Raw genomic sequence first — 19683 nt, 5'->3', positions numbered from 1 at the left:
TTATAGTAGTCTCAGCAAAACATTAATATACAAATAGACATTAAACAAATCGACAAGTTACAAAACAGCAATGTACAAATTGACAATTAACGAATCGACAAGTTACAAAACATCAATATACAAATCGACAGTTAACAAATCGACAAGTTACAAAACAGCAATATACAAATTGACAAATCACACAGTTACAAGTTGACAAGTTACGAAGTAAGAATTTTGACCCCGTTGGCTTTCCATAATGAAAGTCTCAACACTTTTTACATAAAAAATATACAGCTTTTTAAAACACAAGATAACAACAAGAGCCACTCTATAAAGTGTTTTCAGAGGCTATAAAACATTTGTTCTTAAAATTATAATACAAATACAAAAAGACAACTATCACGAGAATAAAATACATTTTTGCTTTACGAAATTTCACAGCAGATTTTTGCAGTATAAATACCACATTTGTAAGATGATGACTTTGTATTGTGTAACGATCCACAAAGCGGAATAATTTTATAAGGATGCTAGGCTATTTTCTGTTTACAATGTCAGAGGAATATTTTGCTGATGGTACCTAGTCAATCATTTAGTTGTTAAATAAAACTCAATAAAATTGGCGCAATAAGAGGATTATTTTGTTGGCGCAAATGATACCTATATAGTTTTGAAAATTAGGTGGCGCAAAAGAAGTATTGGCGCAATTAAGTTGTGGCGCAAATGAGTTACTTTTTGGCGCAAAAAGATATCGCCCTCTATTTGTTGGGGTCAATTCTCAAAGTTTACTAAAAGTCTATTGTCTATTTAATCTGTAGTAGTAGTCATCCATTTTCAAACCTATATCAAGTCGTTAGAGCCTTGAAATACACAGACACACCTGTGATACTTTAACAACAAACACATTTTGAAAATATCACATAGCCTCAGGAAACTGTCATCATCGTTAGCCGCGTACGTGCAAGTTTTCAAGGATATTGATAAATCCAGTAAATTTTCTAATTTCTGAAAACTGTAATTATCGAGGTCAACTCATGTATGGTCTTAATAAAAAGGCCGGTAAACCCAATTTTAAACACAAATCTAGCAAAACTCATTGAGGAGAATGGCGAGTCTTTTAGCAGACGTTCCACGGATGGTGATTGGGGGTATAATAATTGATGCTTTATCATTAATTATCCATGTAATAGGATTTTCTACTACTTATTGGTACAAACCAGATGATACAGTTCACTTTGGATTATGGAAAACGTGTGGTCAAGCACAAAAGGGAATACCAGAAATATGTATTGATATTGAAGGTATTGATTTTAATCTTTTGTTTTCTTAATCTTAAAAAAAAACTTGAGGGCTTGTTTTCTTTTCTGGGTAAAACAATATTTAACTTTAATAATAAAAAAAAAACATATAACTACAGGAATAACACTTTATTCAATCAATATTTTTTTTTACGCTTTTTTTTGTTTTCAATAATTTTCAACTGAACAAATATTTTTTCCCTCTCCTTCTGAAACAATGTTTTCAAAAGGAAAGTTTAAGGACATGTGGACCATTTGATTTTTTTTTTTGAAGGATTGACCCACACATTTTCACAGTTTTTCGATGCGGGCTTATATATTTCGCGCGAAAAATTTAATTTCACCTTTGTACGTAATAACAATCTGCCTTTTTCGTGTCAACAACAAATACTTTATTTTCCTCAGACACAGACGTGTACAAAAGGTCAATTCATACAAAATATACATAATAGACAGCAGAGGTTAGTGTATAAAAGCACGTGTTTTTCATGACAGAGATATAAATTTTCATATCGCCGGGGGAAAGATTTGTTTACAGTTCTTACCAGGGCAGCACATTTGTATATATATTTTCAAAATCCCACACCCTGAAAATCACATAGTCGTTCCCTTACATAACTTTTCTAGGAATTTGTTATTTTTGAGGAAGTATACAAGCACCACGTTATTTAACAAACGTTTTTGTAATTATTCAAATTTTGCACTGTTTTGTTTAATTTGCTGCAGTACACACTCTTTGTTACACCAAGGCTTTTTGATTAACCTATACACGTACATGTAAATGAATTGTTGTGGTCGGATTTACATAGTGGTTTACAAAAGGGGTAAAAAAATGGGGATTTGAGCTATAGGGGGTAAACATATTGGGGATGTGAGATATAGGGGATAAAAAGAGTGGGGATGTTGGATATTTGGAGTAAAAATGTGGGATCTGGGAAAAAGAAAGAAAATTGTAGGGAGTGGGATGAAATTACAGAACGCGGGATTTTGGAAATGAGCACCGACGTGTCACCCTCTGTTATTCTTGTGTCAATAAGGACCAATTTCCACATAATTATACTTCTAAAATTGAGAATGGAAATGGGGAATGTGTCAAAGAGACAACAACCCGACTATAGAGCAGACAACAGCCGAAGGCCACCAATGGGTCTTCAATGCAGCGAGAAACTCCCGCACACGGATGAGTCCTTCTGCTGGCTAGCATGAAACTTGTCGCATGAAGAAAAATAAATATTTACATTTAGGTATGACTTAACAGAAATTGTTTTTGAATGGGGATAGTTATATTCATATACTTATATTAACACAAGGAGCTCAATGCATACAATACTGACATTTTATTGGACGAAAGACGAATTATTTGATTCCGTCATATGCTTTCATTTCGTATGAAAACAACCCATGCCATATGAAAGCAACCCAAGATTACCAGCTTTGCATTCTATTATTCAACATAATTGTTTCGAATTATTCCTGTACTTTGTGCAAGCTTTTATTAAAGTGTACTAATAAAAAAAAATTGATGACAACATATCTTGAAATATGAATAATTTATTTAAATTTATAACCATAAGTTATCATCTCATGATAGAGATGATTGCAATTTGCTAAATATTTTACAAGTTGCATTGTATATACTTTGAATTCGACATCTTCATAAGCCAATCAAAATAATGGATTCTAACGAGACAGACAAGAAATGCAATTATTGTACAAAACACTGGACAGTTTTAATTTGCAAAACACTAATTTGCAAATCCGCCGCCGCCGCCTCTAGAGCTACAGTGTCATATATTCAAAATGTATATATTCAAAATGTGCGGAATTACATGGGATTCAATAAATTCATTGCTTTTCTGCTGTTATTATTAAACATATTTTGCAATTTGATTTAGAAAAACATGGGATTTTCAATATCTCATGGGACAGGGCAAATTCCCATGGGATTGACCATTATCCCATAGGATTTTGAATAAATCCCATGGGATTATTTTGGGTCCAATGGGATAATTGTAGTCCCATGCGATATTTGTTGTCCCATGGGACAAAAAAATCCTATGGGACAAAGCAAATCCCATTGAACTATAATTATCCCATGGGATGATTGATTTCCTTTAAACATCAATGAAATTAAGTGTGTATTTGTGTTTTAGTTATCAATGCCCTTTAGTATTGTTATAGTTGATGAATCTTTTTAGTTGAAGATCTTTTTTCCCTGGATATGTTAATGCAATATATTGATCTATAACTAAACATTTAAACAACAAAGTACGTATCAATATATGTTTATTTATGAATTCTAAAACACTTTTTTTGAAACAACATTATTTCACGTTTGAAATCAATGAAACATTTAAATTCTACTATTAGACTTAACATACATGTTTGCACCTGTCCTAAGTCAGGAATCTGATGTACAGTAGTTGTCGTTTGTTTATGTAATATATACGTGTTTCTCGTTTTGTTTATATAGATTAGACCGTTGGATTTCCCGCTTGGTTACTACACTAGTAATTTTGGGGCCCTTTATAGCTTGTTGTTCGGTGTGAGCCAAGGCTCCGTGTTGAAGGCCATACTTTAACCTATAATGGTTTACTTTTTAAATTGTTATTTGTATGGAGAGTTGTCTCATTGGCACTCACACCACATCTTCCTATATCTATGTAGCTATTTACATAATTTTTTTTTTTAGGATATCCCTCTACCCAAAATATTAATAGTTTCTTATCATCCAGCATTGTGTGATTGTAATGTATAGTCCACTTTTCGGCCATACAGCACAGAACATTGACATGATTATGGTTTCAATATCTATTGGTATCTAATAGAACTCGTCAGACAGTTTTCACTTGACCTCGATTTCATTTCATGGATCAGTGATATCTCAGATACTATAAGCAATATGTCTACTATATTTGGTGTATGGAATTATTGTAAGGTGTCCATGTCCAACTGGCAAATGTCATCTGACTTTGACCTCATTTTCATGGTTCAGTGGTTAAAGTTAAGTTTTTGTGTTTTGGTCTGTTTTTCTAATACTGTATGCAACAGGTCAACTATATTTGGTGTATGAAAATATTTTAGGATGTACATGTTAGTCCGGCATGTTTTATTTGACCTTGACCTTGTTTTAACTGTTCATTGCTTAATGTTAATATTTTGTTTTATGGGCAGTTTTTCTAATTTCTTATTTTCTAATTAGCAATGGCTCAACTATATTGTGTGTACGGAATGATTGTAGGGTGTATATGTCTGACTGGCAAGTTTCATCTTACCTTGACTTTATTTTGATCCATGTAGTACATTGGACAATGTTTGCTCTATTTCTCAGATGCTGTAAGCAATAATACCACTATATTTAGTGAATGGAATGATTGTAAGGTGCACATGTCTGTCTGGCATGTTTTATATGACTTTGACCTCATTTTCATGGTTCATTGGTCAATGATAAGTTTTCATGGATTTATCAGTTTATCATATACTTTAAGCAATAGGTAAATTATGTTTGGTGGATGTAATGATTGTAAGGTGTGCATGTCTGTCTGGCAGATTCATATTATCATGACCGCTAAGTTTTCTGGGTTTGTCATTTTATCAAATATTATAAGCAAAGGTCTACTTTTTATACGGCCTCAAAACATTTTGCGGTCGCATATTGGTATCACGTCGTCGTCAGCTCGTCCAAAGACATTTGGTTTCCGGACAATAACTTTAGTAAATGTAAATAGAAATTTATTAAATTTGAACACAAGGTTTATAACCACAAAAGGAAGATTGGGATTGATTTTGGGGGTTATAGTCCTAACAGTTAAGGAATTAGGGGCCAAAAAGGGGCCCAAATAAGCATTTTATTTTTCTAGTTCCCAGACAATAAGTTGTGGAACGGTGTATGGATCTCTCTGAAATTATACCACAAGTTTCCATACCACAAAGGGATTGTTAGGATTGGGGCTTGGGAGGGGGGTGGTGTTTGGCTCAAATCGTTTAGGAATTAGGGGCAAAAAAGGGAAAGAAACAAGGGTTTCCTGGTTAATGGACAAAAAAAAAAAAAGTACAATGTTATGTTTGGATTACCTCCCTTACACTGCTTTTAAATTATGTATAAAGAAATAATGTATTGTCTTGAGGTGATTAGCTGTCAATTTATTTTTAGAAGTTACTTTTTTAAAATGCTGATTAAGGAATATTAATTTTAGCCATGATTATGTACATTGTGTATGTCATTTTCTATTTTAAGACTTTTATGATGTATTTAAATAAGGAATTATGGTTGCAAACTCCAGTGGAAATTTGAATTGAGATTATGACCATATCTTGGTGGAAAGATTTTTTTTTGTGGAAACCCCCCCCCCCCCCCCCCGGTGGAAAAAAATTGGAGGAAGGGGGGAAATTGTGAGGGGGGACATTTTTTTTGTCATACATTTTAGAAATTCAAAAAGAAAATTTCAAATATTTTTATTTTGCAAAAAAAAGGGGGATAAATATATTTAATTTTTTTAAAGGGTGTCAATTCGCAACAGTAAAGTGTATTCCACAAAAGCAAAAAATTGAATATAAATTCAAATCATATTACCAATTTTAAGTTCTGTGACTACAGTTATTCTGTGTCAGAAACTTATTATGTGTCAAATATTTAATAACAATCCAAATTCAGACCTGTGTCAAGCGCGGATAGTGTATCCATTTTGCCCAAACTGTTCAGGGTTGGACCTCTGCGGTCGTATCCAACTGCGCTCGGCGAAGCATTTATTGGTGTATGGAATGACTGCAAGATGTCATATAAAAATATAAAGATGTCTGTCTGCCAAGGTTAATATTACTGTGACCTCATTTTCATAGAACGTCGATAATATTAAACAGCAAAAATGATGAGCAAGACGAGATATACAAATGAGCCAAAATTGTCAGTTGCCTACAAATAGTGATTGCCATTGAAGGGTAATTTCTACCCTTTAATATGTAGGACAAGAACAATAGAAAATAAAGGGAAACTATAAACAAAGAAACAAGATATCATTGAGATGGGAGCCATCTCTGTGGGCCCCGCTGTGAATGTGTAATGTGTGGTAAAAAAATTGTATCTTTATCATTGGACATGGGGTTGTCAACTGAAACCAAAGTTTTTGACCTTGACCTTTGACCAAGGAAGTAGTACATAGTTATGACACACCCTCTGATGTTGGTTAATATACATGTCAAGTATAAACTTTGAAATCATAACGGTTCTCTAGATATAGAGCGGACACAATTTGTTACGGACGGACATACTGATAACTATAGGGCGTCTGCCATTCGCAGCGGGGCCCTAATTATCATCAAAACAAGATTTACAGAAGTCAACAAAGCCTTAATGGTAAGTTCACTTCTATAAAAAAAAAAGTTATTGCCCTTGAATAATGGTTATTATGAAAATAAGACGTGGTATGATAAATGAGAGAACTATCTACCAGAGTTCAATTAAGTGGATGTAAGCAATGCAATTACATATTAGAGGTCAATGATGCCCTTTAAATAATGAGAAAAACCATACCCTATACATGCTATACATGCTCTATAGTAATCTATTAATGGCAACCCATACAAAATTTGAAACAATTCAAACTTCAAATATAGCAGGCCAATTTATATAAAAAAACAAATTTATGAAAAACAAATATGACAGACGTTAACCAACATCAACCACTGAACTATGTACAGGCTCCTGATTTTGGACAGGCAGAATATGGCCGGGTTGATATAAAAATAAGATGCGGTATGATTGCCAATGAGAATTTTCTCCACTAGAGACCAAAAGACATAGAAGTTAACAAATTTGGTTCACTGTACAGCCTTCGATAATGTGCAAAACCTATAATGCATAGGCCATTAAATAACAAATCTTTAACAATTCAAAGACGAAAGCTAAGTGCTTGATTTGTGCACAAAATAATAAACAAAAATCAAATATGATATATATGTATAGCAATAATTGACAAACACTGAATTACAGGCCTACGACTTGGGACAGACACTTACAAAATGTGACATGGTTTAATATGTTTGCTGGCGCCAAATCCTCCTGTAATTAAGGACAACGGTGAAAGTGTCAGTTCAATATAAAAACTATAAAAAAATCAGTTGAAAAGGACTGTTTTCTGCTCTTTGGTCAGGTTGTTGTCTCTTTGATACATTCCCATTTGCATTCTCAAATTTATTAACTCATTAGAATGCAAAAAAGCAGAAAAACAGCTACCAAAAACATAGACCGGACGTGGCTCGAAATCTAGTCTTTCCCTATAACAAAAAAGACTCAACGTACAGATCTGTTAGTACTGACAGTTACTGACAGCTAATTCAAAGCCAAGAACAACTAATAATAAAAAAAAAAACATCTTGAGAGCACTCAATCCACCCCTAACCTGGGACAGTGGTTTTAATAACCGCACAACATTTGAACAAACTGTAAACATTTGTTGCAATTGGCTCAACTCAAAAGATTGCAACAAGGCACAAACACAACTTATATAAAAACCAGAGACACAAAGCACTGAAATAAAAGTACTCACGATTAATATTCAAATAAAAGTTTATCAAAATGTTCAAACACATGATAAAATAGCCTTTTTCATTGCTGTATTTCTCTTCATCTATAATTTTTGAGTTTTGATTACTTGTAGATCAGACATCTTGGTTTTCATGATCAACAGGTCAATACTGAAGAGAAAACCTAAATTTGATATATTTCTACATTGTGTGCTTTTTTTTTATTAATGTGAAATGGAATGGTTTTTTTTCCTACAAAAGAAATATGAAACTTCAACATAATGACTATAAACAATCAAAGTACTGAAGTACTGAACATCGGATGACCGCAGGTTCTTGTGGATGGTCAAAAGCACATGTCACAGAAACAGATCACATCTCTATACCTGAAACTTGGGTTAATTTACAGAGATATTTTTTTCTGATACAAGTTCGTGCTTGGATGATGAATAAATGACAGGAAATTCAACCTCACCGTAATAACTATTATATTGTAGTGCAAGAAATTAGTATACCTTGGACTATTATACTTGTATAATAATAGTCGTAGAGAATACACTGGTTTGTTGTTATATATATTATTTATATTACGATTGCATGTATGTACCAATTATCAGGTTGTCTGCATGTTGATATCGTAAAATATCAGCTGCGAGACATAATATTAAGCTTTTTGTCGAGTAAGCGCAGCGAACGAGATCAAAAAGCCTTCATATTATTTCGAGCAGCTGATATTTTACAATATTAATATGCCGATAACCTGATAATCGATTTATCGGGCTGCATTTGCGTCTTTTGGAAGTATTGTCTTAGTTTCATCAGCAACCGGAAGTTGACTTGATAAGTTCGGGGCAAAATTAACAACGTCGGTAAAAACATTATGACGTCGCTGAAATGTCCGGGTCAAAGTTATTAAGGCCAGGTCAACGTATTTGACGTCACAAAGCCGTGATATGGAGTTTTATTAAGAGCTGGGCAGATTGATATAGACAGTTGGACGACCGATGAATGTCATTTTCATCTATTTGTATATATGATAATTCTATTCTACTATTATTATAGTACAGTGCAAGTGCATGGTGGACACTCTTCTGTAAAAAAATCAAAGTCTAATAGGCTGTAAAAGCAATTGCTGCCATGTTAATGTTTTGGGACACTTTTATTTTTCGTCTACATATATAAGAATTAAACCTGACAGGACATGGTTGTCTAGTGAAAAGCAAGAAGGTTTTGACTTTATATCAATTAAAGACTTAAGCAGGAAATCATTTTTAATATGTTTTATATTTCACAAGGAGACAACAAGTTTACCAGGCTAAAGTTGGGGGTAATTATGGATTATCCCCTGGTAGTGTTTGTAACTGGGCAATAATTACTTTTATTTATTTAATTTTAACAATTTTCATAATTAATTTAAATTAACCATTCAGTTAAAACATTTCACCTTTCGAGACGCTAATGTTGAAAAATGGGACAGAAATAAAATAACTTACAAGACATAAACATGTAAAAAATAAATATATATTTCAGCTTACTAAAAATATTTTCATAATGTTACTTTGACATCATTTCTTAAAACTAAGTCCCACACATAATTGTTCATTTGATATTGGTCATCCTCATGCGGTACGAGAAGTTTTCATGTCGCTAAATAGTCTTCTTGTCGCTTAATTTATTCTTCTTGTCCGTTCTTGACGCTTCTTGTCGCTAAAAGTTCTTCTTGAAGTTATTAGTGAGACCGCTATTTTTAGATTACAGGTGGTCATTTACACTACACGTATATTAGTGCGGTGACTGAAGGCAGATTTTTTTTAATTTAATCTCCCCACCGAACACACACCTATATAATATATCATTGGAAAGAGGAAATCGTGTACTATAATAATATGCCTGTCGTCATGACTTGATATGGTCACATTTTTTTCAAATTGAGGTCAAAGGTCATATGTAAAAATTTGTGAAAATTTGGGAGGGTTTCAATTTTGACATTATTTTCTATTTCTAAACTATACCTAAATACAAATGATACTGTTTTGGCTTTAGTAATGTTTGTTATTATACATAAACCTTAATCATTGAGATTTTTTTATCAAATAAATTCCTAAAACGACGTTTTTTAAACAAAACTTCAAAAATCAAGTTTTCAACCTATAAAATGATTTGAGCACCTTAACCTTATGAAAAATTTCAATTTCGGTTAAAAAATCAAGTGTCATGCAGGGCAATACTTTAAAATTATTTTTTAAACTATCATATTGGTTGAGGTATCAATCCGAAGCAATATAACTCTTCAGTCAAATATGACCTCAAATTGAATTTGCGGATACTTCAGGTTTTTTTATAGACTACTCATTGCTTTTGGTTGTTGTTCACGATTATTACTGCTTCCATAGTATTATCTGTTGTTGTGTATTTAACTCTGGTAGATATCTGTTATATTATAGGTTTTATACCTATATCCCCCCTTTTTTTCCTTGAAACGTACCACAAACTTCAAAAGTATTCCATATAAGAAAAAGAAGATGTGATATGATTGCAAATGAGACAATTACATGTAACTCTCCAAATGAGACATAAATTAACAATTATAGGTCCCGTACGGGCTTTAACAATGAGTAAAAGTTATACTGCATAGTCTTCAATTCCCGAAATGAATAATTTAAAACAAACGAAAAATCTAACGGCCTGATTAATGTACAAAATAAATGAGAAAGAAACAAATATGGTATATAGAAACAAACGACAAACACTGCATTACCGTCTCGTGACTTGAAACAGACACATACAGAATGTGGCGGGGTTTAACTTTTTAAGGGCGCACCAACACTCCCCTTTACCTGGGGGATGGGACCGTGTGTACCAGTGCAAAAAGCTTTCTACCAAAATCAACCGTCATCTCCATCATCTTCTATTTCATCAACCGTCACAAGACATGTTTTAAAATTTCTACACATTTCACTCATGGCCACAGGTCTGAACGTTGAAAGGTTCTGCTCAAAGCAAACACGTTATTTTGAGTTTTTTTGTCTTTACAAGTACAGACAAGGTATTGTAGGAAATCCGAAGGCATTGGTTCCTAAAAATGCTTCAAACCATCCCTATCAATTCATCCAAGATTTAACAGAGATCTAAAGGGGTTCTTGGAAAGTGCGATGACATCCATATGCCTGTCTGCAAAGATGCTGGAGAAACATTATACGAGACGTACACACTATCTTGAATTCGCTCGATTTCATGGTTGGCAACACATTAGATAGCGTACTAACCAAACTCATAGTACATTTGTAATGCCAATCCTAAATGAAAAGGAGGGGAAAAAAGGCCACACAAACGATTGACTCAACAGTTAATTAGCATTTACGCAATTTCTCTGGTGCCATTTTCCAAAATAGTCTTGTCTGTATACAGTTTCATCGAGTAACCATAAAATGAATTGCAATAAATACGAAAGCATTGACTGAATTGAAGAAGGAAGTGACAATTCATCCGAAGTTGGGTATTCTTCTGTAGAGCTTCGATGTCTTTTCTAAGTATACTTGCAGCGGAATGAAATATCTGTCCGTGATTTATATCTATAACAGTTGACATTGAGATTTCGAGGACAGTTTTCAATTGACTAGCAGCTGATATAGGCATCTCAAAATTTTTTTTGCTACTACATATTATGTTATTTTTGCCTTGAACTTGTTGAAGTTGTTTGACAACTGAATTTCTATAAAAATCAAATGATAAAATTGAGAAAGGAAATGGTGAATGTGTCAAAGCGACAACAACCCGACCATAGAGCAGACAACAGCCAAAATGAGTTTAGACTGCATTCTACAAGTAGAATATTTTAAATTAGAATCAGCCGGAAGGAAAGATCTATATTTATCAAGTAACTGTGTCATGAGAATTACCATTAAATTGTTTTCAATAGCCAAAATAAAATTAGTAAAAGCAGTATCCTGATCTGAGATATCTACTTCCACGGGTTTGGATTTTTTTTTTCGTTTTTAGCAAATAATTTGTAATGCAATCAAAATGACACAGTGCTTGAAGTTTAAAAGATGGACGGGAAACTGTTTCAACTTTAACCTTATCTGACACGGATAAAACATTCCCAATACGCTCATCTGATTCAAACGTTTGTACCTTTATCAAATGTTTTGTTGCAACAAAATACAAGCGCTCCAGTTGAACAATTGCATTCTAGAACGCGTATACACATTCCCGAAACTGAGGGACAACAGTCCGATTATTGTATGTCGTCATTAAATATCAGAGATGAGGAGCTTGCTCTAAAGGGGAAACAATATGTTACTTGTTTAACTTTTATAGCATGAACTATGATAAACTGAGTTCTTCAAATTAACAGCTATTGCATGAAATATCTTGATGTTCACCTCATACAATCTTTTATTCAACATTGTTCAATGCAGATACAAAAATTGACTTCCCTTTACTGGTAAATTGACTCAAAATTTTAGTCGATTTTTTAAGCACTGCATAAAATTTAACGACTTTTGTCTTTTCTTTGGACTTAATGGAGCAAGTTGCAAAGGACTTAATATATCACGGAATATTTACTGAAACTATCCGTCAATTATTTTGATTTTACAATAAGACTTTTCTTACAAAGTATATTTGATGTTTTATAACAAAAAACATAGAATATAAACATATTCAAACAACGTATGTGGTATATATCAGTGCACATTAATGAAAATATGTGTATATAATAGCGAAAAAGGTAGTAAATCCATATATCAGTTGAGGGCAAATCATTGACTAATACACAAAATGTGACGGAAGGCAAGTGATTGAGTTCCGTGTTAAAATTGAAGTTTTTTTCTCATTCTTATTCCATTGACTTCTTAAGGTTTTTTTCATATTTTGGTTCCGAAATTTTTATATCTTATTTGTTTTATGAATTACTATATGCTTAAAATATAATGGGATAATCTTTATTACTGCTATGAAGAAGAAACTAAAGTTTGTGTCTAAATTTGCAATTAAAATTACCTCATTTTTAAACAGTCCAAACTTAGCACATTTTATAGATTAGAAGAAAATAAAATACTGAATAGAATATTTTGACATATGAAAATAGCTTCAGGAAAAACTATTTCAATTAAATGTAGGCAAACATTCACAATTTTTCATTTTCAAAAAGGGGGGTTGAAATTCTCCAATATACTGCTAGTCATTAAAACAACTTTTTAGAAAAATGTGACCGTACGAAATTTTGACGACAGGGCAAAAACGAAAGAAGACATATTTGTCTTTAAGTTAAGACCATTTTTAGCCGTGTGTTATTTGTGGAGATTAAACTCGCGATCTAGACGACTTTTTACACTTCTGTCACCGCACTATATATAACCTGTGTAGTGATTTTTATTTTACGATAAATTTATGAATGAACGATAATTTTATGAATGAACAAGAGCACCTGACCTCTTTCTGAAACACCAATTAAACATATAAAATCGTATTTATTAAGATATAATTCAGTCAGATTTTCACCACTATAAATCAACAACTGAAATGATTCCATATTTTGTTGAAACATCGTACAACCGCAGAACAGAAATCGCAGGTATGAAAATGCACTTTTTTCACTGGTGTTGAAAACCCAAAACTAATTTGACTAGAATTTATGAATGACGGAAATTTAAGCGATAACAATACATCGGAGTGACCTCAAGGTCATCCTCTGTAAAAAGGAGTCCTATCATAGATGCACAAGAACATCATCGTGTAAATGCAACAACATAAATATCAATCGAAAGAAGGGACAAATGAAGAAAAAAAATAGTATTTTGTTTTTGAAATAAAGATGCTTTGTCCACTAATTTACGTCGCTCCATCCAATAAAGATGTACGGAGGAAGATCTTTGAAGAACAGATTGCAAAAATGTTGTCTCTAAGAATTGTAGGAATAATTCTAGTGGATCGCATAATTTATTTACTTGACTCTAATATAGTGGACTGAATAATTGTTCACAGCAAGTTGAAACAAGAAAACTTAAACTTAACATGAAAAGTGTTTATTTTATTAAATTTGCAAATATGAACAAAATATTATGAATACCACAAATGGTATAATATTTAAATCGTTTGTATATTCATGTATTGCAATGAAACTATAACAAAGAAAATTATACCTTATGAAATAAATTTGCTTTGTCAATTTATTCAGTCAGAATATGAAATATTTTTTGCAGTTCTATTTTTCATTAGATAAACAAGACAAAGATTTCAAAACAATATGTTTTTCTTTTATTTAAACATGTCATCATTTTATTTCAGTTAAAGGATTTTATTTAATTGACATCAAAAAGAATCCTTCAAACCTTTAATATATTAGTCATATTATAGTGACTAGCATTTCTAATACTACATTTATTTATCTATTATAAATATAATATTACCATACAGAATTCATTGTAACGTGCACATTACTGTATATTTATAATTTGAATCCCATGGGATTTTATTTTGTCCCATGTGATTTTAATTGTCCCATGGGATTTTATTTGTTCCATGGGATTTTTTCTGTCCCATGGGACTTCCATTATCTCATGGGACCCAAAAAAATTCCCATGGGATAATGGTCAATCCCATGGGATTTTGCCCTGTCAAATGGGATATTTAAAATCCCATGTTTTTCTAAATCAAATTGCAAAATATATATAATAATAATAGCAGAAAAGCAATGAATTTATTGAATCCCATGTAATTCCACACATTTTAGTTATATACATGACACTGTAGCTCTAAGGAGAGGCGGCGGCGGATTTGCAAATGAATGTTTTTGCAAATTAAAAGTGTCCAGTGTTCTATGTTTGTTACATGGATATTCTTATTTACAGTACTAAGATCGATTTTGTGGGATGTTTGTTAGTATTTAATAAGGTCTCCCAAACAAGTTTGGAGACTTATTGGTTTTGCTCAGTTCTTCCTCTTCCTCTTACGCCGCTTTTACATTTGAACTTCTCCGCAACCGTTCTCCGCAACCACTAGTCAGATTAACTTAGGGTTCCACAATATGTTAGACTAAAATGTCTAGTGGTGCAATCAGGGTTTTGTTTGTGCAATGGGATTTTTAGAGGGGTACTTTGAGGGGCAAAAAGGTAGAAGGGTTTTACTATAGAATCCTATGGGATTTTATTTTTTTTTATTTTCAAAAGATTATTTGAAAACAGTTAGTGATAGACACAATATTTATAGTTGAAAATGTTCTACATAATAAAACACATCAAATGAAATAAAAGGTTAGTCCCTAGGGTTCAACCCACCCCCAGCCATTTGTGAAAGTTATAATATATTGTAAGTGGACAAGATCCCCACCCCTAAACCATATATATTCTGGTTTGTCATCATAAAGCACATCAAATAAAATAAAGGGGTTAGTCCCCAGGGGTCACCCCGTCCTCTGTCGTTTGAGAAAGTTCTAATATCTTGAAAGTGGTCAAGATCCCCACCCATAAACCATATATATTCTGGTTTGTCATGCCAAGATGATTGTTTGTCATGTCAAGAAGATTTGAATAATATATAGGGTCAGTCCTAAGGGGTCACCCCACCCTCTGCCATTTGAGAAAGTTCTAATATCTTGTAAGTGGTGAAGATCCCCACCCCTAAACCATATATATTCTGGTTTGTCATGCCAAGATGATTGGAATGATATACAGGGACCGTCCAAACCCCCTGTCATTTGAATATGTTCAAATATCTGGTAAATGGTCAAGATCCCCACCCCTTAACCATATATATTCCTGTTCGTAATGTTTCAAAGATTTGAATGAGACATAATGTCAGTCCCCAGGGGTCACTAATGCATATCACTTTACTGGACCAAACCATTTTTTACTGGACTTTGCTTAATGTCCGGCGACCTTGTGAATGACTGTAATTACGGGTACTTTGTTTGGGAGACTTCGTAACAGCATCCTGTTACAATCATTTCTTGTTTTGTATGTCTTGAGCCGATTCTGCATTTGGATATTATACCAATAAATGATTTGATTTGATTTGATTCAATTACAGATTTTCCTGTGTCGATACTCAACGACAGTTTTAAAGCAGCTAGAGCTTTGGAATGCCTTGCCCTTGTGTCATTTGTAGCGGCTTTGATTATTGCTGTCTTAAAAGTATTTGTACTGAAGGAAAAAGGAATACTGAATTTTGTTGCAGGCTTGCTCAATCTTATGGCAGGTATATATAAATATAATTATGTGTCCATCGCATTATTTGCCAGAAACACTATATTGTTTGTGTTGTATATAGATATAAGAAGATGTGGTATGAGTGCCAATGAGACAACTCTCCATCCAAGTCACAATTAGAAAAAAGAAAAGTTTGTGTATTTGCCTTGTCTCCAATTAAGAAGGACTTTCAAAAACAAAATATCTACGTATTTTAAGTAAAGAAATAATTGCATATGCAATATTGTAACAGTATAATTCAATATAAAAATATTGAGATGTGGTATGATTGCCAATGAAACAACTAACCACCAGAGTTTAAATGATGTAGATATAATCAATAGTATATTTGCCAATTACCGATTTGATTAGGACTAAATTGTTACACATGCACCTTTAACACAAGTAGTTTCCCTTTTTAAATTTTAACTGGTTCTAAGGTGAACAAATGGACTGCTGCCCATTTGAAGCACGATAGTTGAAAATAAGTATTACACACTTTTAAAAAATATTTATTTTATATCTTTATTCTCGTAAATCAAGTGAATTAACAGACATAGTATTAACAACAACAAAAATCTTTTTTTTTATATCAAATCATTTGAAGCTTACCAGAAGACAATCTCCCATGCATATTTATCGACCGATAACTCTGCATGGGAGATTGACCAGAACAACGTTCGGTACTGGCCCAAGACCACAATTAATGACCCCGCTTTTCGTTGTTCACGAATATAGTTCCCTTTAATTATAGTGTATTTTTTCTTTATTTTTTTTCTTTCCCTTTCTCATTCATTTCTTAGCTTTTCTGTGGTGGGAATGAAAGAAGAGAGCTGAAATAAACTTTTGGATGTTTTATTTTAACTGATTTTAATAAGGAAAGAGTGATTAGACCAGGTACAAAAAGGTTATATTTACACTTTTCGGAACATCTCTTGACTTGCCTATAGGGGTATGGATGTGTATTGGCCAAATTTGTATGATGTAAACATGCAATTTTTCTGAAAATTGCATATGTTTTGGGACTTGAACTGTACATTACTCACACAAAAAAATAGACAAAAAGAACAATTGAATTTTTTTTAATGCGACAAAACGTTATAAAGAAATGATAGAAGAATTAATTGTGGTCTCGGGCCTACTGGCATGCAAATACGGCATCGAAGATATCGTTAGTCAGTTATTCAGAACTAGAACACTGTCATGAAAATACGGGTATTGTTCTATTATTTCTGATATAAAATTTCGAAATACTAGTAATTCTTAATGAAAGAATACATATATCTCCCTCGTGCATAGTTCTGATTCCTTATATGGGTTTGGTTTACTTTACGTCATTTATGATTTAATCAGCTCTTCAACAGTTGGAATAATAAATAACTAGAGCATTACTGAAGATACATTAATTGTCGAAATGCACACACCCAATGTACTAACATCGGTACCGCTAAAGTTGTTAATAGGTTGCATAAGGGAACACAGTCGATTGATTAAAATCAAAGGAAACCTATTCATCTCTTGTCTATTTATTCAAGTCATAACTATCTACATTATAACATCTGTTTCCGAAAAAAAAACATTTCAAGTACGGTAGCGAAGAAGGATGGTTTCACGCTTGTCGATGAAGGCAATTCACCGTTTCAGAATCTAACGGACTATGAGTAATTTATTTGTTTGTAACCAAAATGAAAATTACGTCACGTCATTGGTTGGATTACCATTATTTAGGACGTTTTTAACCAATCACAACGTTTTTCGTGTACACATTAATGAATATTACCCAGAATGCATATTAGATTCTAAAACGGCGAATTCTTACCCTCGATAATAAAACCCAATGCTATTTCAACAATTATAGATTCACTCTCTCTGTATATTGATGACAGTATGTAGTTATAACAAATATAATATTGTTTTTTTTTCAGGAGGACTTACATTGATTGGAGTATGCGTCTTTGCAACAATGCAATTTCTCGGAGATAAGCTTGATTCGTCCAAGTTTCATTACTCTTTCGGTTTATGTATCGTTAGTGGTATCGGAGGTTTGATATCTGGAATTGTTTTCATCAGATCTTGGAGGAAATAACAAATACACTATTTTGAATGTTTAGTAGTTAGTATTTTATACTGTAAAGAAATCGTGTTTAAAGAACAAAGTTGTGTACTTTTTATATAACACATTTGTATTGTAACTAATTTTCATTATGATTTCCATTAAATGTTGTCATTAAATCAAAGATGGGTTTTGTTTTGATCACTTGAAATTCACTACCCTTTAGTTTTTAGCTCACCTGGCCCGAAGGGCCAAGTGAGCTTTTCTCATCACTTGGCGTCCGGCGTCCGTCGTCGTCCGTCGTCGTCCGTCGTCGTCCGTCGTCGTCCGTCGTCGTCCGTCGTCGTCGTCGTCGTCCGTCGTCGTTAACTTTTACAAAAATCTTCTCCTCTGAAACTACTGGGCCAAATCAAACCAAACTTGGCCACAATCATCATTGGGGTATCTAGTTTAAAAAATGTGTGGCGTGACCCGGTCCACCAACCAAGATGGCCGCCACGGCTAAAAATAGAACATAGGGGTAAAATGCAGTTTTTGGCTTATAACTCAAAAACCAAAGCATTTAGAGCAAATCTGACATGGGGTAAAAATGTTTATCAGGTCAAGATCTATCTGCCCTGAAATTTTCAGATGAATCGGTCAATCGGTTGTTGGGTTGCTGCCCCTGAATTGGTAATTTTGAGGAAATTTTGCTGTTTTTGGTTATTATCTTGAATATTATTACAGATAGAGATAAACTGTAAACAGCAATAATGTTCAGCAAAGTAAGATCTACAAATAAGTCAACATGACCAAAATGGTCAGATGACCCGTTTAGGAGTTATTGCCCTTTATAGTCAATTTTTAACCATTTTTCGTAAATTAAAGTTATCTTTTTCAAAAATCTTCTCCTCTGAAACTACTTGGCCAAATTAATCCAAACTTGGCCACAATCATCTTTGGGGTATCTTGTTTAAAAAATGTGTGGCGTGACCTGGTCAACCAACCAAGATGGCCGCCACCGCTAAAAATAGAACATAGGGGTAAAATGCAGTTTTTGGCTTATAACTCAAAAACCAAAGCATTTTGAGGAAATCTGACATGGGATAAAAATGTTTATCAGGTCAAGAACTATCTGCCCTGAAATTTTCAGATGAATCGGTCAATCGGTTGTTGGGTTGCTGCCCCTGAATTGGTAATTTTGAGGAAATTTTGCTGTTTTTGGTTATTATCTTGAATATTATTATAGATAGAGATAAATTGTAAACAGCAATAATGTTCAGCAAAGTAAGATCTACAAATAAGTCAACATGACCAAAATGGTCAGTTGACCCCTTTAGGAGTTATTGCCCTTAATAGTCAATCTTTAACCATTTTTCATAAATCTAAGTAATCTTTTACAAAATCTCCACTGAAACTACTAGGCCACAATCATCTTTGGGGTATCTAGTTTGAAAAATGTGTCCGATGACCTGGCCATTCAACCAAGATGGCCGCCACGGCTAAAAATAGAACATAGGGGTAAAATGCAGTTTTTTGCTTATAACTAGGAAACCAAAGCATCTAGAGCAAATCTGACAAGAAGTTAAATTGTTAATCAAGTCAATATCTATCTGCCCTGAATTTTTCAGATGAATTGGACAACTAGTTGTTGGGTTGC

The 19683-nt window shown here is 33.2% G+C and overlaps 1 protein-coding gene across 1 annotated transcript; it reads left to right on the top strand.

The window, feature by feature from the left end:
• Nucleotides 1-940: 940 nt before the first annotated feature.
• Nucleotides 941-18228, top strand: LOC134689560 (uncharacterized). Its single transcript, XM_063549530.1, has 3 exons — nt 941-1283; nt 15834-16001; nt 17917-18228. The coding sequence occupies exons 1-3, from the start codon at nt 1088-1090 to the stop codon at nt 18075-18077; spliced, it is 525 nt and encodes a 174-aa protein (XP_063405600.1). The 5' UTR covers nt 941-1087; the 3' UTR covers nt 18078-18228.
• The last annotated feature ends 1455 nt before the right edge of the window (nt 18229-19683 follow it).

Source organism: Mytilus trossulus, chromosome 11 (assembly GCF_036588685.1).
Source record: "Mytilus trossulus isolate FHL-02 chromosome 11, PNRI_Mtr1.1.1.hap1, whole genome shotgun sequence".
Taxonomy (NCBI): Eukaryota; Metazoa; Mollusca; class Bivalvia; order Mytilida; family Mytilidae; genus Mytilus; species Mytilus trossulus.
The sequence above is the reverse complement of the archived record's forward strand: the minus strand, read 5'-3'. Positions and strand labels throughout refer to the sequence as shown.